Below are 27983 nucleotides of genomic sequence, written 5' to 3' on the forward strand. Positions count from 1 at the left end.
ATGAGCAAATCCTTATCATTATAGATAGACTTAGTAAACAAGCCCATTTATTCCATGTAAGAAGAGCATCGCTACCAGAGAAACCGCTAGGTTATTTATTAAAGAAATCTTTAGATTACATGGATTACCTAAATCTATCACATCAGACAATGATCCCAAGTTCCAAAGCCAATTCTAGCAAGCTCTTTTTGAGAACTTAGGAACTAAATTGCAATTCTCCACTACATATCACCCATCGACTGACGAGTGAAATAGCTAACCAAGCTATTATCCACTTGTTATGTAGTTATGTCCATGACAATCCTACCCTATGGAAACTATATTTACCTCTATTAGATTTTGCGTATAGCAACTCAACCCATTTTGCTACCCGCAAGGCACCATTTGAGATCATTTATGGCCAAGTCCTTCCCACATCCATTGCACATTTAGGAGATAGAATTTTGGTAGTGGATCAGTTTGCTGAAGATGTGCAGGAAGTATTACACAAGTTAGATCACATATTTAGTGAGCTCAAGAAGCATACAAGAAGGCTGTGAATAAGAAGCAAAAGGATGTACATTATGAGAAGGGAGACTGGGTTCTTAACATTGACAAAAGGTGTATAAAGACAATCCGCAGAAATACCAAGTTTGTAAAGCTAGCAGTAAAATATTATGGACCTTTCCAAGTTTTAGAGATTATACATCCAGAGGGAACTCCAACATCATATAGCTTGACATTGCCTACTAGCTAAAGGATGAAGAATGGTTTCCATGTTAGCATTTTGAAGCCATTTAAAGGTGAACCACCAATGAGGCCCATTGAAGAAGAGGAACTAGAACTTGAAGATGGGGTAGAATTACTTTGTTAGGGGATAACCTAGCACTAAGTGGAACACACTTTTGTAATCAACATAAGTAATAGTAGTAGTGGGGAAAATAGCCACATGGGTAGTTATGACTGATTGGACTCTGTTACAAAACATAGTCATGGTAATATGATAAGTGTAGCAGCTCTCTCTCTCTTCACTAGTTGAATATCATGAGGAGAAGAGAAAGTTGTACTGTTGGTGTTGGAAGATGAAAGATTTTTGCTCCTATCTTTCTCTATTATGTCTACTTTTGCCTTAAATGATACATTTCTAAGTAAATACACAATCCAACTTGTGTCTGACTACCTTCTGTTTTCTATATTGTCATGTTGCCTTGCATAACTGATACACATTTCTATTCTAGGCAAGTTTAGCCCTTAACACATTTGGTGATCCTACCTCTAAACGACCTCGAATTACTTTGGTTGTGATAGAACAACTGACCAATAGCTCAGAACGTGTTTCGGACAAGCAACTATGTTGCAGAACTCTTGAGCAAAAACAACGCGCAAAGTTCTACCAACATACAACAGCACCATCGACCGTGCTCAGATGGAGAAAGGGTAGAAATATGACATCTTTATCCAGACAAGGGTGGCAAAAGGTGATCGAAAGATCTCACTACAGGCATCCTACTAGTTTGAATTGACGACTTTCCACAGTGGCATAGCATCTGACTGGGATTTCATGCAATACCATCTGGTCTAAAGCTGAGTAAAGTGACCTCTCTAAGATCACAACTGACCATGGCATTGTTTTTTTTTTCAACGACAAGACACTACAACAAACTTGATAGAGTAGCACCAGTCTCTCATGGAAAGTCTCAAAACATATGTCAGATGAGGAGAATAGAGAACCTTACTTCACCTGAGAGAGAGCCCAATGAAGATCACTCAGAAGACAGAACAATCTCTGAACATTCCAACAACAATATGGAGGATTTTGATTATGTTCCTAGCGACGTCAACTCTTTATTAGATTCTATCCGGAGCTCAGAGTTTTAGGAAGTTAAAGCCGACATCCAACTCTTGGAAACACTCAACCCAGCTGTGGTCTTCATCCAGAGACTACTTGTGGGACTCACTTGGCTGCAGGAATCTGTTTAGCAACCAGAAGGCAACTGTTCGACCCATTATCTCCTCAACCTTCGACCCATTATCTCCTCAACCTCAAAGATGACAGCCTGCTCCACTTCCACAACCAGTTCCACCCCAACAACCACAGTTAGGAGATTACTTTTGTACGTGTCTCAACAAGCAATTAAGAACTGCAATGGTAGGAAGAGATTAGTTGGCAGGAGCCAACGATTTCAATAACCTTGTGGAAGTAGCTCAGCGCGCTGAAAGAAGGTTTGGCATCATCAAACCAAAGGACAAAAGAGGAAAAAAGAAGAAGTATCAGGACTTTGACACAGAATCCGTTGAAGAAGAAGCTTCCAACTGAGAGGAGGATGATAGTGAAGAATCATCCTCAGATAGCTTAGAGTCAGAATCCAATTCAGATGAGGATTCAAAGAAGAAGAAAAAGCAACACACCAACAACAAGGCCAAGTCTAAAACAACTGGCAAAAAGAAACAAAGCTCAAAAGGAGACTCAAAATTAGAAAGGATCATTAAGGAGCAACTTAAGAGCCTCGGGGTGTCACCAAAACAGGATAGAACTCCTTGTAGATTCTGCTCCAAAGACAACCACTATGAAGACAAGTGTTGGAACAATCCCAACTTTTAAGGACGACTACCCACACATATGCAACTGGCTAATGCTCCAGCACTTCTTGTTGTCAATCAAGTACAAATGGGAGCACCACAACAATAAAGATACAATAACACAAGAAGACCACAAAATCAAAATTGGGGGCCACTAGCAAGTCCCAATGCCAATGAGCCTTGCACTTATTGTGGAGTAACAGGACACTGGCAGGGACCTTCGTGTGAATTGTGGTGCAAACACAGAGGAGAACGGGGTATATCAATAGTGTAATACAACCAAAGACCAAGGCAAGAGCAGCAAGCTCCACCAGCAACAATTGGAATCAATGCAATCCTCCTCAAAACAATCCAGGAAGAGCCTGAAGGTGTGACAACTCCACCAAGGACAAGTCATACCGACCCACCTACGGTCGAAGCTATGGCCATGACCCGATCAAAGGGCAAAGTTCCAAATGATCGTGAATAGAAATATAACCCCTTGACCAATTCAAAGCACCCCATTGATTGGGTACAATAGGAGAAAGTTCGACAACAAGCACTTGAACACATCCAAGAGATTAATGCAGCCAAAGTAGCCATGCATGGAAAAGAAAGGATGGTAGATATCTTACCACTTAACTCCCAACAACAAGGGCAGCTCAAGATGAACCACCCAACAGGCCAGAATGTTGTCTTGTCACAAGAAAATGATGATCGGAACAAATGGGAACCCCATTTAATCAGGACACCAGAAGCAACAAAATGGGCAGCAGATATACCCTCTCAAAGTGAGCTGCACCTTGAATAGCAAAGGTTTATCTAATGCATTGTTTCAAGCCTTGCTAGAATCCCAACTTAGCATGACACTAGATCAACTTCTCAACTTGGTACTAGCTTTCATAGATGATTTAATATCCAGGCTACAAGAAAAACTAGTACCTCTCACAATTGATGAGCAGGCTGCCAACTCGCTTGAGCAAAAAGATCTAGAGACTTATGTCTCCGTGGTAGAAGAGGTCGATTACAAAGTACCCACTATCCAAGTGGAGTACAAGAGACAAAATTCCCCAATGTCCTTTTGGATGGGGGATCATGTGTCAATATCTTATCTGAATCTCTATACAAAACATTTTGTTGTCATGAACTCATCCCAGCACCATTCCAAGTTAAAATGGCAGATCAGCAAAGGATCCAACCTTTGGGAATTGTGAGAAATCAACAAATCACAGTTCATGGACTAACTTTTCCAGTGAGTTTTGTCATCCTTAAAATGGAAGGAGAAGATGGCGCCTACGCCATGCTGCTCGGATGACAAAACTACTGATAAGGTGAAGCAAGACTGGGGAGTAGATCAGATTACAATCTGAAGAGGTAAGAAGAAATACAAGATTCCATTGGTACACAAGCACCCAATCTATCGAACGATGCAGCCACTCCAACTACTCCAGGCGAAAGGAGTTAGCATGGTTATCGAGCTCAAAGAAGATGAAGAGTATTTTTTATAGAGAAACCCATCTGTAGTGCCTCTTTTTGAGATAGATGTAGTTAAGATTATGGATCAGTACACAACTAACAGTAATCCTCAGACAGGACCCAGTCCAACCAACAAAACTCACAGGGAGATGCAGAACAGGTAGCAGTCCACCGATCAAACTCAAAAGTCAGATGGTATTAATGCCAAACAGACTAGTTCAACGAGTGCATCCACAAATCCATTTGACATAACAGAGAGCTAGGCTATTCTTGAGGCAAAAAGAGCATTTGCAGAACAAATGAGCAAGAGCTCCAGGGTGAAGGAGGATGATCTAGATGAGATCAATTTAGGATTACTTGACAATTCGAAATTAGTCTATGTCAGTGCAGAATTGGAACAACATTCAAAGCAGATTTACACAAACTCTTACTAAAATTCAAGGACATCTTTGCTTGGCATTACACTGACATGAAGGGTGTTGATCCCTCCTTCTGTCAGCACAAGATCAACCTCAAAAAAGATGCCATGCCAATGGTGCAACAAAGGTATTAGATGAATCCGAATTATGCCAAACAAGTCAAAGAGGAACTGGACAAACTCCTGAGTGTTGGTTTCATTTATCCTATAAACAAAGTGACATGGCTCTCACCTATTGTCATTGTACACAAAAAGAATGGTAAGCTTAGAGTGTATGTCGACTATAGAAAGCTCAATGCATCTGCAATTACAGCTTCATTCCCACTACCATTTTGCGACACTATGCTTGATGCAGAAGCTTGCCATGAGACCTACAAATTCCTCGATAGGTTTAGTGGTTACAACCAGATTCGAATGGCACTAGAAGACAAAGACAAGATAACTTTCATCACCGAATGGGGAGTGTTTGCCAGTAATGTCATGGGTTATGGTCTTAAAAATGTCCCTCCAACATTTCAAAAATGGATCCAAGATGTCTTCTGACCATATTTGACTGAATTCATGAGAGTTTTCTTGGATGACTTTCCAGTCTTTGGAAAAAAGTCTAACATCTCCACCATCTCCGACTATGCTTGAAAAAATGCAAGATGTCCCAACTAAGTCTTAACCCTACCAAGTGTGCTTTTGTAGTCAAACGAGGAGTACTCTTGGGAGATATCATCTCTAAAGAAGGTATTGCAATAGACCCAAGGAAGGTATCCGTAGTTCATAAAGTTTCCCCTCCTAAAAATGTTAAGCAGTTATCCAGGTTCATTGTTGGTAAGATAAAATGGCACAATTGATTCTTGAGATATTTCGCTCACATATGCAAACCATTGACCAAGCTCACTAAGGATAATGTACCCTTTGTTTGGGGCAAAAGTCAAAGGAAGGCTTTCGATATTTTGAAGAAAATGCTCGCCATTACACTTATTGTGCAACCACCCGATTGGTCCTTACCATTCCATGTGTTTGTTGATGCATCCGATGTGGTTGTAGGAGCAGTTTTAATGCAGTAGGAAAAGGTTCAAAAATGGTTTTGACCAATCTAATATGCCAACGGAGTATTGTCTAGTGTAGAGAGAAACTATGCAGTCACGGAGAGGGAAGCATTGGGGATGGTGTATGCACTAAGAAAATTCAAACATTATCTGCTAGCCAACAAAGTGATTTTCCATGTGGACCACCCATCATTGATTTATTTGATCAACAAAGATCAACTTGTAGGTAGACTTGCTCGATGGATGCTCATCCTACAAGAATTCGAATACCAAATCATTCATACACCTGGGAAACAGTATGCTGTAGCCGACTGTCCAAGCAGACTTACCGAGGGAGAACCCCCTACAGGTATTTCCAATGACCTACCTGATGTAGACATCTTTCTAGTCCGAGTGGAAGCACAACCAAATTGGTATGACAAGATGCTTTTCTTCCTATAACTGATGGTCTCATACCAGAGTCACTGACTCGAGATCAGAAAAAGAAACTAGTATTGTAAAGCAGACCCTACCTAGTGATTGCAGGAGTGTTGTATAAATGAGGCATTGATCAAGTGATCAGAAGATGTGTACCTACCCATGAACAAAAAGCTGTCCTTATTGAGGCTCATGAGGGAACAACAGGGGGTCACTGCTCATGAGAGATTATAGGAAGAAAAATTATGCAAGCTGGCCTATGGTGGCCAACAATATTCAAAGATGCACATCAATACACCAAGGAATGCTTACCATGCCAAAGGGATGGAAGACCCACAGATGTTGATAGAATGCCACACCAACTGATCCTGCCACTCGAACCCTATCAGAAATCGGGACTCGACTTTATTGGTCCAATCAAATCTCCAGTAAAGTACACACAAAACCAGTATATATTGGTTGCAATAACTGACTATTGCACGAAGTGGGTCAAAGCTATTGCTCTCAGAGGTAACAAGGCAAGTAGTGTGGCAAAACTTCTATATAAAAACATACAAGATTTGGAGTTCCAATCGAAATTGTTTTCGATCAGGGCACACATTTCATAAACAAGGTCATCCGAAAGCTAACAAAACTTCACATGATTATTCACAAGAAATCTACGATGTACTACCCTTAGGGAAACGGCCAAGTAGAGAGTTTTAACAAGATTATGAAGAATGTTTACAGAGGAACTATTTTAGATAATCTGACAAACTGGGACCAAATGCTTGATTCAGTGCTATGGGCCTTTCGCACATCATTCAAAGTCACCACTGGGATGATGCCATTCAGACTCGTCTATGGGATGCCAATGGAGTTTATCATAGGGAGCCTCCGAATTGCTGTCGAAAACAAATTATATTCCAAAAGATTCCCTACATCATTGCATTGAGCAATTGCTCAATTTGGATGAATAATACAAAGCTCTGCTATTTCCGAGGCCATTCAAAAAAGAAGGCAAGCCTGGGTCAACCAGAATATTAAGTTTAAAATATTCCAATATTCCAAAAGGACGACTTGGTATTGATGTACAACTCCAAACTGGGACTACGGCTAGGGAAGTTCAAACTAAGGTACGATGGTCCTTTCAGAATCACTGAAGTGATGCCTCGAGGTATGTTCCTTCTATTAGACCTACACAATAACCCACTGAAGTGATGCCTCAAGGTACGTTCCTTCTATCAGACCTACACAATAACCCACTGAGCAAACCTATAAACGACTTTCGATTGAAACCATATGCTGGACCTGATCCAACCACAACGCCTGTCAATATAGTGCAATCTCATTACTTTGAAATAGTGGAGATCAACATGTTGGAAGTATATTGCCATCCTCGAATCAAGCTCACCCTGCAGAAGCTTGATGGGGTAGTTCGACCAGCTCATGCGGTCCGTAGACCAATCCGACGAAGTTCCTCCCAGGAACACCAACAACAATACCTAATCAATCTCAACAATGACACGGTCTATAGTAAAAGTGATGGGTCACTCGAGCACAACATTAGGACCTCTTCAGATCGCCCCTTTTGACAATTCGACCATCTAATGATGAGTCGACGACCCACTATGAACACACATCATGTATTAACATTCTTGCATAACCAATTCTATAGTCAATGCAGATGGAGTATTGCAACACCAGCAGTGTCAGGCTCGACAAGATTGAACGAGCTAGGATTATGACAAAAACAAAAACTAAGAGGCAAGACTATGCTCAATATTGAAAACAATGTGCATGGGATCATGCTATTGTGGCACCTGGCATGGCACCAGTCTAAGATGTGTAATCTAAGATCCAAATATGATGATCTGAATGTGCTAAGGTGAAGCTAAAGTCCAAATGTCTTGATGTGGAGATGGATATGGGATTCACGAATGTACCTCCAGATTTGAAAACCTAAAATACCCAAAATTTTAGAATATGCCTCTAGAATTTGGAATTGGAAAATCCAAGAAATGCCACTGGGATTAGAAACTTTTCACTTCGGATAAGTGCTAGGAACTATATTGGATTTGAATACGAGTTCAATATTAATATCGGATTGAATTCAAAATAAGCATGGATCTAGATTCAAAGGAATCTAGAAAATATGAAACTAGAATTCAAGAGTAAGGCTAGGATTTAAAACAAAAAGCTTACCGAAATATGAAGTCAATTTTTTTTTGGGGAGCTATGTTAGGATCGAGAATGGAACAAAATCAAAATGATATATGACAAGTGAATGTGAATCTAGGAGAGAAGTAGAATCCATAATAATGATAATGGATTTGAGATTTGGAATTTGGACTTGATGACATGTACCTTCATAAGACCTCGACGACATGGAACTATATAAAGCCTTAATGATGTGGCAGTATCAAAGTTGATGATGCGCTCGATATCCGCAATAGAGCTATACAAAAATTTGCCAAAATACTTGATGCACCACAATCTTCATCAAAGTCTGTGTCCACCATAGAACCATGCTAGGATTCAGTGTGGATAAGATTCTAAGATGTGGTCGTGAGTGAGCCATACCATTGAATAATGGACAATTGATGTAGACAAAAGGGCTGGATCGGTTGATAGAACTATGTAAATGGATCCTTTGATAGAATGGAAAGTGTCGATGGAACAAAACCACTATCCGTGAGCTATGCATAGACTTTCCAAAATTTGAATATACTTGCAAGTGCTTGACCTTGTAGACCCATTTGCAACCTATGTTGTTCTTTCTGTTGGGTGAACTCCCAAGCATCATTCTTGAGAATGGCATTGTATTCTTCTTCCATTGCATGCACCCATTCCTTAAACTTTACTGCATATTGGAAGGAGATAGGTGCTCTAACTTGTGTAACATGACACCCATAAGCTACTTGCTATATTCTAGACTTCATGTCCTTGACAATGTTTCTTGCTTGAAGCGCTAACCTCTTGGCCCATTTTGGCATTGGTTTGAATGAAGAGACTTTTATGCATGACATGAGATACACCGTATGAGTTTGTAGATTTTGGCATTGGTTTGGGACTTCATGGTCTACATGACCATGAAATACATCCTCAAATTGTGAGTTTGTAGATCATATTAAGCATTCATGGGGGATTGGTTTATCATAAAAAACCATTGAGCATAACACATATTTGCCTAAAATTTCTTCAGCATGTCCTTATGCATCATGCTTCTAACACATTCATAATGTTGAGGTTCTTTCTCTCCATTGCTCCATTTTCTTGTTGTGCTATAGGTAAGAAAATTCTCTATGAATGCCCATCGTTTGCAAAACTCTCTAAAAGATATGGAGGTATATTTTCCCCCATGGTGAAATACAACATATTTGATTTTAGACCAACCAATTTGAATTTTTATAGTGTTTTTAACTCTTGGGAATTTTTGAGTAGTTCAAATCTTTCCTTTATAAAATAGACAAACATCTCACTGTCATCCCAAAAATACTTACCACTTGAAAGTGATGGTTTGCCCATGATGTAGCCCGCTATATCATTGTCTAAGTATTTAAGGGCCTTCTTTGTCCTAGTAGCTTAATTCTTGGGTCTAGGGTCTAAGTGTATTCCTATACACACACACACACACACACACACACACACACATATATATATATTGGTATTGCAAGGTGGCTATTTGTTGGAAGGAAAAGCATCACATTAATGAGATGCCGAATCTCGAGGGAGGCATTTTACATTTCAGAGAAGGATGAGGTAAAATTTTACCACTTTTCAAAAGAAGAAATGAAAGCAAAAACTTTAAAATGTTTCACTCATTGAGTGTAAGTTTCGTTTTGTTTTTTTTTTTAAATTCTTGGAAATTTCAAGGTTCAAGAATAGGGGGTGTTCTTAAAGCTACATTTCCATTTTGGCTGCTGCTATCATGCCCCCAAACCTCTTGTGGCCATGTTCAATCAATTTATGACACTGCGTCAACCCCCTTCCTCAATTGATTTGCATACGCTCTAACGCGTCATAGAAACTTTGCAAATCTACATGTTTGCTTGCCCAGCCACCTATCTGCAACATTTCCTTTTGTTGCTCGCTCTCCACGCTCGTAATAGTCGCATTATGCAAGAGAGAGTTGATTGAAGAATTGCTCAGAATGGATGAGGCATATAGAAAAGTGGCTCTATCATACTTTCGTGGATCCTGGGACATTTTAAGGAGGAAGACGAAGAAGGAGGACGAGTGATTTGGAAGGGGGAGCAACGAACCTACACGCGGGATTCTAGAACCCCTAAAAAAGCTGTGCCATAAATTCATCCAATCACACGATAAAAAAATTTCTGACAATTGAAACATAAATTCGAAAATTTGGTTTTTGCTGCCTCTCAAAAATGTGCAGGGTATGCCAATAATACGAGCAAGGCCAATTTTCCCTTTGCATAACAACAATCGCCTTCCCCACCAAAGGGCACACATATTGTGGCCCTAACCGAATTTTAAGAGAAGTGTAATCTTGTGTGCACTGACGATTTTAACGTGCGCTGGGGACATTCCACTGCTAGACTGGCTGAATCGGTTTGCTGGGTGTTGTTGTATGGCTCCTGCTGCTAGGAGATCATTGCGCCAGCTATTGTGAGTAATTCCCCTGCCATGACATCTACCGAACCAAAGTGCTTCGGAGGGTGCGAGGGTAGGCGTGGGAAAGCCCTATAATGTGTGTGGCTCTTAACGGACTTTTAAGAGAAGTATAATCTCGAGTGTGTTGTGCATACACACAACATCATACAAACATACATACATACATATATAAGGGGGCAGATGATTTGGCCAAAGCTTGATATGAGAGCTAGCTCGGCAGGGCAACTCTCCAAAAAAACCCTAACTGTGTGTTTTTCCGTCCTCTGGCTGCCATTCCGCTCTGCATTCTTCTCAATTTTGAGGGTCGTCTCACAACCGCCCTCCTCCATAGCTTCCAGCTTCACTCAAGGTCATCACTCAACTTCACAATTTGTTTGTTTGGCTTCAACCTCAGAACTTCACGAAGATCTCAATAGCTTGCAACGGATTTTTGGTTTGGTTTGCTTCCTTGGATTGGACGACCTCCTGCAGCTTCGAATAGGTTTTCTCTTCGTCATCCTTCCTTCATTTGAGCTTCGTCCCTTTGCAGGCTGAAAGAATGATGTACAACGCCGGGGGCCCCCCGGGGGTTCCCATGATGATGCCTCCTCTTCCCCCCGCACCGCCTCAGCCTCCTCTCCCACCTCAGCTCCCCTCTCAAGCTCCTATGCCACCTCCTCCCCCTCCTGGCCCCGCTCCTGATGCCGGGAATTTGGACGCCGAGGCTCGCCTTGAAGAAAAGGCCAGGAAATGGATGCAGCTGAATACCAAGCGATATGGAGAGAAGCGGAAGTTTGGGTTCGTGGAGACGCAGAAAGAAGATATGCCACCAGAGCACGTTAGGAAAATCATCAGGTGCGTTGCCCGTGTTCTATACTCCAAGGTGGGCGCGATGTGTTGGTTTTCATTCAAGTAACAAACGCACAATGCATCCACTTTGAGACCCCGGGTGTACAATTTTGGATGCTGTGATATGTGAATATCAGCTGTCTTCCGAAATGATTTGCTTGAAAGATTCTAGAAGAACCCTTCATCTTCTCACGGCTTAGTTTCTGCATTGGATGATCCTTGAGTCGGTTGTCCGAGCACTGATCATCAAATTTAACTGTGCAGAGACCATGGCGACATGTCGTCTAAAAAATATAGGCATGATAAGCGCGTCTACCTTGGAGCGTTAAAGTTCGTGCCGCATGCGGTATATAAGCTTCTCGAAAACATGCCGATGCCTTGGGAGCAGGTAATTATCTCACGAATGCTTGCTTTCTAATCTCTCTGAATTTGCACTTGACTTACCTCTAGATCATCCATCCTGATGCCCTTTTCCGCTAGCTCCTAGCTTGCGTAGGTGAAGTCCATATTGAAGAGGAAAGGAAGAGGGGAGGGGAGTTAAGAGGGATTTGGCCTTAACTTCCCTAATGCAAGTGCCTTTATAACATGCTTGGTCTTTCCAATGGTCCGCCTTGGGAAAGCTTTCTTGTTGGAGTTGGCCCTATTGTGCCATACCATATTGGCTATGTGTATTTTGTTTGACCAGTCACATAATGCTCTGTCAATCCAAGGAGACTAGCATAACCTGTCCGGCCATTGAATTTGGCTAGTCTCTTAGTTTTTTGGAGTTGAGCATGTTGAATAGTTTGTTTTTCTCTTTTTCATGTACCGATAAATGTTTAAAAAATATCAATTTGTAAGAGTAGATTGAATGCCATCTAAGGTTTCTGTATTTGATTTTTGTCATGTGCCTTTGCATTCCAGGTAAGGGAGGTGAAGGTGCTATATCACATAACTGGGGCCATTACATTCGTTGACGAGATTCCATGGGTGGTTGAACCTATCTTTCTGGCTCAGGTAAGCTTTCGAAAAAACCTTAATGTGGGTAGGATTTATCTATGCCATCTTAAAAGGACTGCAAACCTGATGTTTTTCCAAAGGAATTGCCTTATGAGGCAGATTATGTCTGGCACTGCTGAAATCATAAGCGTTACACAATCTACTGTTTTGCTGTATTGTTGGTGTGCTTTTTTAGGTTGCTTTCATAATTCTCTCTTTGTCTTTCTCTTAGGTCCTAGAGACTGGTGTTGAACTTTGGGGGTGATAAAGTCTCAAGTTTATTCAATTCGAATATTTGTTTTTTACCATTCTTGCCTCCAAATTAAATATATTTGAATGTTCTCTTAAATATGAAAGTGGAAGTGTTTTTTTGGTGTAATCTGTGTTTTCAAGGGATGAGTCTGGGCATGTTCCTGGATTCATCTGGACATATGTTGCTGTTACTGGAGATGCAATTCTCTCCTTGTGAAGTTTTCGGCCATGATGCGGCCTGCTGATATTGCGATAAATTATTTCTATTTTGAGTGGTGCGTTGCCCTATCAGCTTTCTTTTCTGAGCATCTTATGCTTAGAAATGCTCGTTTGGGAGAGACCAAAATGAAACACTATAGCCCTCACAAGCAGTTGTAGATTGAATGAAAAAAATGTGGACTGCGCACTACTTTTTGATTAGCCTTCTCCTAAAGTGCTAGCCTTTGTCATGGCTGAGTATGCCCTTCACCTCCGGAGTGCTGACAGAAACTCGTTCACGAAGACTTTTGTATAAATGGATGCTGAAGTGTGCATGGGTGTGTGGATATGTATGTGTGAGAGCATTTGTTTATACTTTGGTATACACCACACTGTTGGGCGCTGATGACGTTGGTGTAGATGTCATAGTAGCTAGTGATAGACTTTATGGTTTTCAACCTTGTGAGTTACTATCATGAGATTGAAACTACACTATTTGTTGTGTTTTCAAAGGATGAGTCTGGGCATGTTTCTGGATTGATCTAGATTTATGGCTAAGCATGCCAACTCACCATGATTCTGTGGATAAATTCAAGTCTTGTGAGGGTTTACGAGAGACACGAGTAACTGCAGTTCAATATCAATGCAGGACATGGTGATTGATGGATGAATTGAAGGAAAGCCAGGTCTGTGACTTTGAAGTCGACCATGGATGTTGGTGGATGGGCTTTTCTGTGGAAGCCATGTGTCTCACTTTGAGTCAACAGTGGATGCTTACATGTACGCTGTGCGTGCTGCGTAACATGCCTGCTTCCATACTGTTGACGTTTTAAACCTTGTGTGAGTGACTATCATGAGTTTGAAACTGCACTATATGTTGTGTTTTCAAAGGATGAGTGTGGGCATGTTCCTGGATTCATCTAGATATATGGCTAAGCATGCCACTCACAATGGTTCTAGTCTTGCGAGGGTCTACGAGAAAGCCTCCTCTGAACGAGTAATTACAGCTTACTATCAATGCAGGAAATGGTGATTGATGGATGAATTGAAGGAAAGCCAGGCCTGTAACCTTTGAAGTTGACTATGGAGTGTTGATGGATGGCTTTTTCTGTGGAAGCCATGTGTCTCGCCTTGAGTCAACATTGGATGCTTTCCTGTACGTTCGTGTGTGCTTCGTACCATGCCTGCTTCCATGCCGTTTGGTGTCCTGCCATGCTGGGGTGTGTATGGGTGAATTTGTTGCTACTGAAATTATGCTAATGCGTAGTATGTATGGCTGCTGTAGACCCAGGGATTGCTACATTGTAATGTATCGTTGCGTCTGCAATAGTCTGCATGCAATGCAAATCAGGGCCCCTTCATCCCTATGTTGAATTGCTACTTGTTGTGCTTCCAAATTGTTTTGGCTTGCTTTTACGTACAAACTTTGATCTGCAATTAAAATTGAGGGCCCCCCTATGCCTTTCATGAACTGGGGCCCCCTTCACAGCTGTGCCTTACGTGAAGCCAGTGTGCCTTAATTTTTTAATGCGCTTTGCAGTTGCCTTCCTGACAGTGAACTACTCGCCTCTTCCATGCATCCATGATTTTGTGAATGCCTTTTGTAGATTTTTGTGACTGAACTTGATTTTCTCATAGGTATGCCTTTGTGTAGTTGTGAATATACTAATTTTGCCAAAGAGCTTCCATTTGCACCTAATTTTTTATGTTATTTTACTCCTTTTTATTAATGCAGATTCCCCAACTAGCCACATGACTAGGGTATTATATGCTATGGTGAGGTTTAAGTTCTTTGAGTGGACGATTGTAAAGTCAGTATCTCAAGTATCTCGTCTCTGTTGCAAAGTTGTTGAGAAACCTGGGCTGTTCAGGAATACTCGTTCAACTGTTTTGATGAGCTGGCCTTCACATCATAGTTGAGTCTGCTACTTGCATTAAGAGAAGGGGTGAGGTTTCATGACGTTGGTCTGGATTCTGTATGTAAATGCATCGTTATGAAGAAATCGTTGAGTCTTTCGAGATCCAGTCGGATGATCGTTTAATGTTCTTTGATGATCGAGTATTTTTTGCAAACTATCATCATTGTTTCATGCCAAAGACACACACACACTCTCTCTCTGGCTCTCTCTTTTCCCGTGTATTCGATCTGCATCTTACAGCTTATCAAGAACATGCTTGTTTGTTGATATGTATGGGTGCTTATGAAATAGATGGGAACGCCTCCCCCTGCCATCCGTACAATTATACAATCTAATTAATTTTGACCTGCATACAGGCCCTGATGCATTAAGGTATACTTTAGGACTTTGATTGTAAAACGGGATATACATTTTGTAATTTGTAATAGTGAGCTTGGGAATAAATCTGAGCTGTTCCTTGGTATTCCTGGGTTTGGCTCTGCAGTGGGGTACCATGTGGATAATGATGAGGCGTGAGAAGAGAGATAGACGACATTTCAAGAGAATGCGGTTTCCACCCTTTGATGATGAAGAGCCGCCTTTAGATTATGCTGATAACCTGCTTGATGTTGATCCGTTGGAACCGATACAACTTGAGCTGGACGAGGAAGAGGACTCAGCTGTTTATGTGTGGTTCTATGACCACAAACCACTTGTAAAGACGAAGTTGATAAATGGCCCAAGCTACAAAAGGTGGCATTTATCTTTGCCTATTATGGCAGCCTTACACAGATTGGCTGGGCAGCTACTGTCAGACTTGACGGATAGGAACTACTTTTATCTTTTTGATATGGAATCGTTTTTCACTGCAAAGGCACTGAACATGTGCATTCCAGGTCAGTGCTTTGGATCGAGTTTCAAAATTTAAAGCTGAAAGAATGAGGTGCTTGAGAAGTGTTGTAGGTAAAAAGATGACCTGTTGATGCTTTGCCATCTTGTTTTTTAAATCTTGAGCACAAATTAATCATGTGAATGTACATCTTTATAGAGTCTCACCTTTTCATGTCCGTTGTGCAGGTGGTCCAAAGTTTGAACCTCTATACCGTGACATGGAAAAGGGGGATGAGGATTGGAATGAGTTCAATGACATCAACAAGTTGATAATTCGATCTCCTCTTCGTACTGAATACAGGATTGCTTTTCCCCACTTATATAATAACAGGCCTAGGAAAGTGAGACTCAGCATTTACCATACCCCTATGGTAATGTATATCAGAACTGAAGACCCAGATCTACCTGCTTTTTATTTTGATCCTCTTATTCATCCAATTGCCTATTATAAGACCGAACGGAAAGATAAGAGACCTTTTGAAGATGAGGAGGAAGATGACTTTTCCATCCCTGAAGGTGTAGAACCTCTGCTACAAAGCACCTCTTTGTATACGGACACAACGGCTGCCGGAATTGCTCTATTGTTTGCTCCTAGACCCTTTAATATGCGATCTGGAAGAATGCGCCGAGCAGAAGATATTCCACTTGTGTCTGATTGGTACAGGGAACACTGGTATGTGGCAAATTAATGTTTGTTTGCTCTTGTCCTCTTTAAGTTTTGTGCAGTTTTCTGTTTTCAGCTCACGTATCTTCTTATGTGTTGTCAGCCCCCCAACATATCCTGTGAAGGTTAGGGTTAGCTATCAGAAGCTTCTCAAGTGCTATGTTCTCAATGAGCTTCACCACCGACCTCCAAAAGGGCAGAAGAAAAAATATCTGTTTCGTTCTTTGCGGGCTACAAAGTTTTTCCAGACTACTGAGTTGGACTGGGCAGAGGCTGGATTACAAGTTTGCAAGCAAGGATACAACATGCTCAATTTGCTCATTCACAGGAAAAATTTGAACTACCTCCATTTAGATTACAACTTTAACTTGAAACCGGTCAAGACCTTAACAACAAAAGAGCGCAAGAAGTCTCGGTTTGGGAATGCCTTCCATTTGTGCAGAGAAATTTTGCGGTTGACCAAATTGGTAGTTGATGCGAACATTCAGTTTCGTTTAGGGAACGTAGATGCCTTCCAGCTTGCAGATGGGTTGCAGTATACATTTTCACATGTGGGCCAGCTGACAGGCATGTACCGTTACAAGTATAGGCTCATGCGGCAAATAAGAATGTGCAAGGATTTGAAACACTTGATTTACTACCGTTTCAACACAGGACCAGTGGGAAAAGGCCCTGGATGTGGATTTTGGGCACCCATGTGGAGAGTCTGGTTGTTTTTCCTCAGAGGCGTTGTTCCTTTGCTTGAACGGTGGCTTGGCAATCTGCTTGCTCGCCAATTTGAGGGACGTCACTCCAAGGGTGTTGCAAAAACTGTGACTAAACAGCGTGTGGAAAGTCATTTTGATTTGGAGCTGAGAGCTGCTGTTATGCATGATGTACTTGATGCCATGCCTGGTAAGGATTTGAGCTTCCAGTATGTCTCTGTTCATTTGTTTCCCTTTTGAATATTGTGTAATGTAATTTGCTCTCCAGAAATCTTAATGATGTCTGAACTGCTTTTTTCTTTTACGCTTGGCAGAGGGGATTAAGCAGAACAAGGCACGTACTATCTTGCAGCATCTTAGTGAAGCTTGGCGGTGCTGGAAGGCCAATATTCCATGGAAGGTATGTTGGACATATGAAAAGACTCATATTTGTGTCTGAGGGGTGCAAGTTTGTCTGATCCTTGTTTGAGAATCTGTTTGGATATTGTGGCCATGGGGCAGAGGAGGTATATTAGCTTTTGGATATTGTGGCCATGGGGCAGAGGAGGTATATTTGCTTACATAAGATCGCTGGACGTGCATGTAGCGATTGTTGCAATCCTCAAATTTGATAGGATTTCTTTTGGCATGAAGATTTTCTCAAATACCGAAGTACTCCCTTTCTATCATGCTTGAGTGTGTAAAGGAGGTTTACAAGCTGATGTTTTATTGTGTTCCAGGTTCCAGGTCTTCCAGTACCCATTGAGAATATGATTTTACGATATGTAAAGTCAAAGGCTGATTGGTGGACAAATGTAGCTCACTATAATAGGGAAAGAATTCGTCGGGGTGCTACAGTAGATAAGACTGTATGCCGTAAAAATCTCGGAAGGTTGACCCGCTTATGGTTAAAAGCTGAGCAGGTGAGCTGCAGCTCAATATAGCTCCACTGATGCTTTGTTGAACAGAGGTTGTAGCAGTTAATTCTTTTCAGACTCCTGTTTGATATCAAAGTATATTTTTGCAGGAACGACAGCATAATTATCTTAAGGATGGGCCTTATGTAACTCCTGAAGAGGCAGTTGCAATTTACACAACTACTGTGCATTGGCTGGAGTCCAGAAAATTCTCACCAATTCCATTCCCTCCCCTCTCCTATAAGCATGATACAAAGCTTCTAATTCTTGCTTTGGAACGCTTAAAGGAGTCATACAGTGTTGCCGTAAGGCTCAATCAACAGCAGCGTGAGGAACTTGGTCTCATTGAACAGGTATGATGAACTTTTTTTCCACATCAGTGCAAGGTTGCTTGCTGAGGGAGGGCAAGTGTAGATTTCATGTATGATGGCTTTAGTAGTATGGTTGATATCAGGATACTTAGGATAGAGAAAATGCTATAATTAGGGATAAGGTGCCCAGACCCCCCTCCCCCCCCCCCCTTCTCAACCCACTGATCCACTGCGTGCGTGTATGTGTGTGTGCGGGCTTTCAAGTTTCATGTATCTTAGTAAGTGCCAGGTTTCTCCAAACAATGAAATTACAGAGGACAGGTTATACATGGGAACTGATAAAAATAGAAGTCTGGCTTGACTATCAAAAATAGAAGTCTGGCTTGAGGACAGGCCATACATGGGAACTGATAAAAATAGAAGTCAGGTTGATTTCCCTCCGTCTATCCTCTTGCCTGCCTCCTCAGACCTGAATGTGCTCTACCTTTATCCATCTTCCTGGTTTCCTTATCTCATTCTGTCAATAGTAAGACTACATGTGCTATTTACATTCCAACATACAGTGTTTGTCGTTCAAATGCCATTTAAACAGTTTCTGGCTCACCAGAAAGGTCAAAATGAAAAGCAAGACAATAAATACACAGCCTTTATCTAGGGCATTGCAGATTTATGCAATTACACAGTCTCCTTCCTGCCATAGTTTGCATATTTTGTTGCTTGTCTTGCAACTGGCATTGCATGTCTTCGGCAAATCAAACTAAATAAATTGTATTATTAATGGTGTGTTTTCATGCTGTGTTGGCAGGCTTATGATAACCCGCACGAGGCTTTGTCACGTATCAAGCGACATCTTTTAACACAACGTGCATTCAAAGAGGTATTTTTGTGTGATTAAGTCCTTCGTGTGCTGTGGTTATATATGGTGATCTCTTCTAGTGTTTCGCATACCGCTGGCTTATAAAAGTTTGCTGAGCCAAGGTACTGTAAAATGTGGATCTTTTGCTTGCAGGTCGGCATAGAGTTCATGGACTTGTACAGTTACTTGATTCCAGTCTATGAAATCGAACCTCTTGAGAAGATTACAGATGCATATCTTGATCAGTATCTTTGGTACGAAGGTGACAAGCGCCATCTGTTTCCAAATTGGATCAAGCCTGCTGATTCTGAACCCCCACCTCTCCTGGTATATAAATGGTGCCAGGGCATCAATAACCTGCAAGATATTTGGGATACAAGTGAAGGAGAGTGTGTTGTTATGCTGCAGACGAAGTTTGAAAAGTTCTTTGAAAAGATTGATCTTACAATGCTCAACAGGTAACTTCTTTTTTGTAAACTGTAATTTAGTTTCTCTGATTACTTTCACGATGTGTCTTTATATCTTACACTTTGCAATGAATGTATTCCACCATGCTTTTAACTTGTGCAATCATGTTTTGCTAAGAGCACTTTTGTTTTTCTGAGTTAGTGTATGACTCTACTCTTGCAGGTTATTGCGCTTGGTTCTTGATCATAATATTGCAGATTATGTCACTGCCAAGAACAATGTTATTCTTTCATACAAGGATATGAGTCATACAAACTCTTATGGTCTGATAAGAGGGCTTCAATTTGCATCATTTGTTGTGCAATACTATGGGCTTGTGTTGGATCTTTTGGTGCTGGGTCTTACACGTGCAAGTGAAATTGCTGGCCCCCCTCAGATGCCAAACGAGTTCATTACATATTGGGATCCCAAAGTTGAAACACGCCATCCTATACGATTATACTCAAGATACATTGACAAGGTGCATATTCTGTTCCGATTTACGCATGAGGATGCGCGGGAGCTTATTCAACGTTATTTGACTGAGCATCCGGATCCTAACAATGAGAACATAGTAGGTTACAATAACAAAAAGTGCTGGCCGCGTGATGCTCGGATGCGGCTCATGAAACATGATGGTATGAACAGTTTTATACAACCTTTGTAGTTTTGTTCTTTTTTATCTCTGCTGCTGTGTTGTCTTTTAAATGACCTGTTACTGTTGTAATGACAGTCAATCTTGGGCGGAGTGTGTTTTGGGATATCAAGAACAGGCTGCCGCGTAGTATCACAACATTGGAATGGGAGAACAGTTTTGTCTCAGTCTACAGCAAAGACAATCCAAATCTGCTCTTTAGCATGTATGCTTCTGTTTTTTAATGTATAATCTAATTGACCTTGCATCTGCACTGTGTTTTCACAATTTATTTTACCAGCTGCCAAGACATTCTGCAACTGCACAGAGAGATGGTATATCATGTTTGCAGAGGGTCCTAATGTAAAATTTGAATAAAAAATGTGATATCTCAAAAATATAAGTGGGACGAAGTCATTTTTATCTACACTTTAGGTCCCGTTTATGCACATGTCAAAGCACTTGGTCATCCTCAGAAAAGACCTTTTAATTGCCCTTATTTTGTCTGAAACAAATGAATGTGCAGTTTGATATCTCCTCTATTGCAAAGTTGAGATAGTTGGTTGGTTTGTTTTGCAGGTGTGGCTTTGAAGTTCGGATATTACCAAAGATACGCATGTCTCAAGAAGCCTTCACAAACAAGGATGGAGTGTGGCATCTACAAAATGAGCAAACCAAAGAACGCACAGCTGTAGCATATCTCCGTGTAGATGATGAACACTTGAAGGTGTTTGAGAACCGTGTAAGGCAGATCCTCATGTCGTCTGGATCGACAACATTTACCAAAATTGTGAACAAGTGGAATACTGCACTAATTGGTAACAGTCTTTTGCCATATTACTCTGTATATGTGAAGTCTCACCTTGGTAGCGTATATTATCTAAACGTAACTTGCCCTATCTTTTGTGCAGGTCTTATGACTTATTTCCGTGAAGCAACAGTGCATACTCAAGAACTACTGGATTTGCTTGTGAAATGTGAGAATAAGATTCAGACACGCATCAAGATTGGATTGAACTCAAAAATGCCTAGCAGGTATATGGAAAAATGAATAGGAACTGCATCTGAGAGATGTATATTGCTTGGGACCTTGTAGAAACCTAATGTTTTGTTTGTTTTGTCTTGGTCAATAGGTTTCCTCCTGTTATATTCTATACTCCTAAGGAAATTGGAGGACTGGGGATGCTGTCTATGGGTCATATATTAATACCCCAGAGCGATTTAAGGTACAGTCAACAAACAGATGTTGGTGTCACACACTTTCGTAGTGGAATGAGTCATGAAGAGGAGCAGCTGATTCCAAATCTTTATCGGTACATACAGGTTCGTATTGATTCTCTTGCATTGAAGATTTCAATTTCTCCTTTAGTTTGTTGCTGTAATTTTTTCAGAATCTGACAGACAAGGATATGCGTCTTTGGAGTCCTCATTTTTGCAGTTTGAATTAATAGTTCTATCTGCTTCCCTGTATCCAAATTTACGTATGATTTCTCTCATGCTCAGAGTTAAAGTATAACTGTTCATCACTTTCACATAATAGGTTACAGTAGGGATCTTATTTGATGTATCCTGTCCTTTATGGTTGTGTGTTCTTTGCTTAAGGGAGAAGCACAGGGAAAGACTTGTGGGCACTAATGAACGTTCTGTTTCCATCTTATCTGTCTAAGCTATGCAATTCTGATTTTATGGATCCTCTGTTTCCAGCCTTGGGAGAGTGAATTCATAGATTCACAGCGGGTGTGGGCTGAGTATGCCTTGAAGAGACAGGAAGCACAAGCTCAGAACAGAAGGTTGACACTGGAAGATCTTGAGGTATTACATGATGCAAGCTACTGTCTAATATGTGATTGTTGCCTATGTGAGTTACCCGGGGAGATGGAAGGCTCCAGCTGAATCCATGTTCCTTTATTTTTGGCAGGATTCTTGGGACAGAGGCATACCTCGCATCAATACATTATTTCAAAAGGATCGACACACTCTTGCTTATGACAAAGGTTGGCGGGTGCGAACTGATTTCAAGCAATTTCAAGTTTTGAAGCAAAATCCATTCTGGTGGACACACCAGAGGCATGATGGGAAGCTTTGGAACTTGAATAACTACCGAACTGACGTCATCCAGGCACTGGGAGGGGTTGAAGGCATCCTTGAGCATACACTTTTCAAAGGAACTTAGTGAGTAACTTTGAACCATTGATTTTAGAGAAGTGATAGTCTTATTTTTTTGGGGAAGGGAGGATGGCACTTGTTTTACTCTTTCTCCTTGAATAAGTTGTTTTAATATGCTGGATTTAATTCTTTTCTCTCAGACCTCTTGTTTAGGCAATATCCTGATTTTTAGTGTCTGGTTTTGCATGACTCAGTTTTCCAACTTGGGAGGGTTTGTTCTGGGAAAAAGCTTCTGGTTTTGAGGAATCTATGAAATACAAAAAGCTTACAAATGCACAGAGGTCTGGTCTCAACCAGATTCCAAATCGGCGATTTACTCTTTGGTGGTCTCCAACAATCAACCGTGCAAATGTGTATGTTGGTTTTCAAGTGCAGCTGGATTTGACTGGAATATTCATGCATGGAAAGATTCCAACCCTTAAGATTTCCTTGATACAAATCTTTCGAGCTCATCTGTGGCAAAAGGTTCATGAAAGTGTAGTTATGGATCTATGCCAGGTGTTAGATCAAGAATTGGATGCACTTGAGATTGAGACGGTGCAGAAAGAGACTATTCATCCTCGGAAAAGTTACAAAATGAATAGTTCATGTGCAGATGTACTCCTTTTTGCAGCTTTCAAGTGGCACATGAGTAAACCTAGCCTTGTTTCGGAGTCTAAAGATGTTCATGATCAGAAGCCTACCAATAAATACTGGATTGATGTGCAGCTGAGGTGGGGAGATTATGATTCACATGATATTGAACGTTATACAAGAGCCAAGTTCCTGGATTACACCACGGACAACATGTCAATCTACCCTGCTCCAACAGGTTTGTTCCTTGATCCAGACTCAACTTTTTAGTAAAGCAAATGATTTGGAAAGATATTTGTTTTCAATTCTTGTTCTTCACTTTTGCCGCCGCTGCACCTCCCCCCCTCGTGGGCCGGGGATGGTATTTTTTTGGAGCAGGTGACAAACGTCACTGACTTTCATTCTTGGAATTACAGGAGTGATGATTGGTCTTGATTTGGCTTACAACCTGCATTCTGCATATGGAAATTGGTTTCCTGGATCCAAGACGCTCCTAGCTCAAGCCATGAACAAAATCATGAAGGTACACAAGAAACATGTTTATAAATGCATTTTATATGCTTTTTGAGTTGCTGCCGGAATTGTTTCCAATTAGTACTGTTATACCCTTGGCGAGTTGCTCTTTCAAAGTTTGAGTCCATCGTGCAATTGGTGTATCCTGAGAGTCGAAAAGTTGTGTGTCTCTTTTGAGGTCTCTTAATAAGAAAGAGTAGGGATGCTCTAACTTATTGGCTGATTCAAGGAGGATATTGATAATACATGGGGGCTGTTCTTGCTGATGTGATAGCTCCCTCACAGTACTCAGCAAAGGGTCTTAGCTCGCCCTTTGCCTCAGCCCCTTGTGGCTTGTATGAGTTTTTCTCTTTGGTGTCACTTTGTCCCATAGGCCCGTGAGGCCTCCTGCAGACGTTAATCTCTCTCTCTCTCTCACACACACACACACACACACGCACGCACGCACGCACGCACGCACGCACGCACGCACGCACGCACGCACGCACGCACGCACGCACGCACGCACGCACGCACGCACGCACGCACGCACGCACGCACGCACGCACGCACAGGCTAGTCCATGAATGGCTCGGTCTTACTTTTTATTAAGGGTAGGACATCTTCTTCCGGATCATGGCCCTCTTAGGCATTTAACAACAGCCAATGGTTGCCAAACAGCTGCTCAGTAACAGTTTCTGATGTCCTTTCCCAGTTGCTACTGTCCTTCTCTTGTTGCTTGAATGCAACCAATGGTTGCCAAACAGCTGCTCAGGAACTGCTTCTGATGTCCTCTTTTCCAGTTTCTGCTGTCCTCCTTGTGTTGTTGCTTGAGCTTCCCTTGTCTTGTGGCCTTGCTTTGTGTCATATGCTCAATGGAATGTGTTGAAGGAGGAAGGGCTGAATGAGAGACCATTTGTGGAGGAGGTACTCAATTTCGGCACCATGAACTGAATTATTTAGCACTTGGCTTGAGAGAGAGCTGTTTTGCTTCTACATCTTTCTAGAGACTTACCGAAAATCTTGCATGCTCTTTATTTTCAAAGCCATCATTTCCTGATGTATTCGATGGGATTCATAGGAGCTAGCTGCTTGACAAATGCTGCTTGTTAATATTTGTTTGGGAAGGCTTAGAAAGAAACTGGTCATACACTTTCTTCTACTGATCACAGATTCTTGGAGCATTAATTCTTGTGTTTTGAAGTTCTTAAAGCCTCATTGATTACCTTTTCCATAGGTTTGAGTAATGAAGTTGTTTTGTTGGATATGCACAGGCAAATCCAGCTTTGTACGTACTGCGAGAACGAGTCCGCAAGGGGCTGCAGCTCTATTCTTCAGAGCCTACTGAACCGTACCTGTCATCGCAGAACTATGGAGAACTTTTCAGTAACCAGATAATATGGTTTGTGGATGATACCAATGTTTATCGTGTAACTATACATAAGACTTTTGAGGGAAATCTTACGACTAAGCCCATCAATGGTGCCATCTTTATTTTCAATCCTCGGACAGGACAGCTGTTTTTGAAGGTTATTCACACAAGTGTGTGGGCTGGGCAAAAGCGTCTTGGTCAGCTGGCAAAATGGAAAACTGCTGAAGAGGTTGCGGCTTTAGTACGATCACTACCAGCTGAAGAACAACCCAAACAGATCATTGTGACTCGAAAGGGAATGCTTGATCCCTTGGAAGTCCACTTGCTCGACTTTCCTAATATTGTGATCAAAGGTAGTGAATTGCAGCTGCCATTCCAGGCATGCTTGAAAATAGAGAAGTTTGGAGATTTGATTTTGAAAGCTACGGAGCCACAAATGGTACTTTTCAATATCTATGATGACTGGTTGAAGACGATATCATCATACACGGCATTTTCACGGTTAATATTGATCCTTCGTGCTCTTCATGTGAACAATGAGAAGGCTAAGATGCTTTTGAAGCCAGACAAGACTGTCATTACAGAGTCCCATCACATTTGGCCCAGTCTCTCAGACGATCAGTGGATGAAAGTGGAAGTTGCTCTCAGGGATCTTATCCTCTCTGACTATGCCAAGAAAAACAATGTGAATACATCTGCTCTGACACAATCTGAAATTAGAGACATCATTCTTGGTGCTGAAATAACTCCACCATCCCAGCAGCGGCAACAGATTGCAGAAATTGAGAAACAGGTTTCTTTCTTGATCTTCTTATTTCTCTTGCACATTCCCTTTTATCCCTCTCGTTTTTCCGTTTGTTCCTTGTCTCTTTTTTACGAGGATATGTTGTTGACAAGACAAGAGTCATTGATCATGATTGCTTGGCAATTTACCTATATGTATCAAGTCCATATCACACAATGCGCCTTTTTTTTAAAATTTCCATACTCTTAACTCCATATATTTATTCTTAGCTCAAAGATTCCTCTTTGTTTCATGAATTGTACTTTTACTTTTTGGGAGAGTACAACTTGCGTGGTGTCATGATCGATTTTGTATGTTTGTTTGGCATTTTTGGTCAATTCTCAAAAGAAGAGGCATTGCCCCCTGCTTGTTTGGCTTTTTTACTCACTGACCTTTTTTGGGGGTGGGTATTTTGGGAAACAGGCCAAGGAAGCTAGTCAACTCACTGCAGTAACTACCAAGACAACAAACGTTCATGGTGATGAGTTGATTGTAACCACCACAAGTCCTTATGAGCAAGCAGCATTTGGCTCTAAAACTGATTGGCGTGTGCGAGCCATATCAGCAACAAATCTCTATCTCCGTGTGAATCATATCTATGTTAATTCGGATGACATCAAGGTACATTTTCAATCTTGTGACTGTCAATGAGATTGAAACGGCTTTCTGTGTGGTGTTTGAGAGGATGAGGTTGGGCATGTTGCTAGATACATGTAGATATATGATCAAGAATGTGTTAGATTTTCTTATTCCTTTTGCTGTTGACTAACAGAGCTTCGCACTTCGATTAAGCACTGCTCTTCTGTCCTTATTTTTCTTTTGGGCAGGAATCAGGCTACACATACATTATGCCCAAGAATATTCTAAAAAAGTTCATCTGTATAGCTGATCTGAGGACTCAGATTGCTGGCTATTTGTATGGTGTAAGCCCACCTGACAATCCACAGGTCAAAGAAATCCGCTGTATTGTTATGCCTCCTCAATGGGGCACACATCAACAAGTCCATCTTCCTTCTGCTCTACCTGAGCACGAGTATCTCAATGAGCTAGAACCCTTGGGTTGGATGCACACGCAGCCTAACGAGTTTCCTCAACTGTCGCCGCAGGTACTGTTTCAAGGAAATTTGGCTCTTTTTATTCATGCTGGGTTTATTGGGCTTTCATTTCTGTCCATCGCCTAGGCTTTTTCAAGTGAGAAAAGTAAATTTGTAAAGGCTGGAGAAGTTGAGAGCAATGGCACTATTATCTATTCTGACAGTACGCTTAGGAAGAATCTCATGTTTTTTAAAAAACTTTTTTAAATAGGATTTGACGAGCCATGCAAAGGTTTTAGAAAACAATAAGTCTTGGGATGGAGAAAGGTGCATCATTCTTACATGCAGCTTTACTCCGGGGTCTTGCTCATTGACTGCATACAAACTGACGCCTTCTGGCTATGAGTGGGGTCGTCTTAACAAGGACAGTGGGAGTAACCCGCATGGCTACATGGTAACTCATTATGAGAAAGTTCAAATGCTTCTCAGTGATCGCTTCCTGGGGTATTACATGGTATGCTAACTTACTTGATGATGCCATTTCAGTATTCTGGATAAATTCTAGACGGTTGTTCCCTCTTTATCCATATTTGATTTGTCGACAATACTGTTTGTACTTATGATTTCTATGTTGCTTTCGTAGGTTCCTGATAACGGCCCCTGGAATTATAACTTCATGGGTGTAAAACACTCTGCCAGCATGAAGTATGGCCTAAAACTTGCAACCCCCCGGGAATATTACCACGAGGACCATAGGCCAACACACTTCTTAGAATTTTGTAACTTGGAGGAAGGGGATCACATCGAGGCAGACAAGGAGGACGTCTTTACTTGAAAACAAATAGAGTATTTTGTCAGGGGTATTTTAGTGCCACTATATTGTGCCCTCCAAATTGGAGCATGGTACCTTGTATAATGAAAGGTGTTGGAAAGGAACACCTATAACCATTGAAGCTCCTTGAACGTGTACATTATCTATCTTCACATGGGCCCATGAAATCTTCCAACTGCAGCTCCAGCATTTGGATTCTGGAAGCAAAAAGATAAGTCCAGAATCCAAGAAAACCATAATACCAGAAGACAGGGCCTTATTGTATCAAGCCTTCTGTGCATTTGGCTGGACATTTGTATAGTTGTGAAGTGAAGTAATACTGCACTCGTCCAACAAACTCCTTATGTTGTCTTTGCAGCCGTGTCTCCAGTTGCTGTTCTTGTTTGTCATTAGATTTATCATAGCCCTCAGCTACCAAAGTGATGTGGAATAAAAATCCACTACTACAATTTGTGCATTCATAGCCGTAACGTTCTCGACGTAGTATGGAAGGGCATCACGTGACAAGCAACTGGCTCATGTCACCTTAGAAGCAAAGATGCTGCTCCTCTGGTGGACACTTCGTTGCAAGGTTTGCATGCGACTATGTGCAATTTGACAAATGACTTGGTCATGATTGATTGTATTATATGATCATGAATTTTTGGCCTCTTTTCGAGATTGAATTTCA

General features: G+C 41.3%; 1 protein-coding gene across 1 annotated transcript; it reads left to right on the top strand.

Moving 5' to 3' along the window:
* The first annotated feature begins 10711 nt into the window (after window positions 1-10711).
* LOC147897173 (pre-mRNA-processing-splicing factor 8A) lies at window positions 10712-27388 on the top strand. The gene is made up of 26 exons (XM_087381300.1): window positions 10712-10852; window positions 11033-11337; window positions 11596-11719; window positions 12235-12327; window positions 15163-15553; window positions 15735-16221; window positions 16316-17106; window positions 17231-17316; window positions 17636-17818; window positions 17923-18165; window positions 18929-19000; window positions 19133-19437; window positions 19610-20064; window positions 20160-20286; window positions 20640-20878; window positions 20972-21095; window positions 21194-21383; window positions 21765-21872; window positions 21979-22232; window positions 22421-23037; window positions 23216-23322; window positions 24566-25456; window positions 25871-26068; window positions 26275-26553; window positions 26753-26995; window positions 27125-27388. Exons 2-26 carry the CDS (start codon window positions 11042-11044, stop codon window positions 27314-27316), a joined length of 7095 nt encoding a protein of 2364 aa, XP_087237426.1. The 5' UTR covers window positions 10712-10852; window positions 11033-11041; the 3' UTR covers window positions 27317-27388.
* Window positions 27389-27983: the final 595 nt, after the last annotated feature.

The sequence above is a fragment of the Dipteris shenzhenensis genome, chromosome 11 (genome assembly GCF_047967505.1).
Source record: "Dipteris shenzhenensis isolate YYH24624 ecotype China chromosome 11, Dip_SZ_1.0, whole genome shotgun sequence".
Taxonomy (NCBI): domain Eukaryota; kingdom Viridiplantae; phylum Streptophyta; class Polypodiopsida; order Gleicheniales; family Dipteridaceae; genus Dipteris; species Dipteris shenzhenensis.

What these genes read in the sequence shown, in the direction of transcription:
- LOC147897173 (XM_087381300.1), top strand. Translation starts at nt 11,042, where the DNA reads ATGATGTACAACGCCGGGGGCCCCCCGGGGGTTCCCATGATGATGCCT. An exon ending in AGGCCAATATTCCATGGAAG is followed by an intron (nt 17,317 to 17,635) that starts GTATGTTGGACA and finishes ATTGTGTTCCAG; the next exon opens with GTTCCAGGTCTTCCAGTACC. An exon ending in TTCCTCAACTGTCGCCGCAG is followed by an intron (nt 26,554 to 26,752) that starts GTACTGTTTCAA and finishes TTTTTTAAATAG; the next exon opens with GATTTGACGAGCCATGCAAA.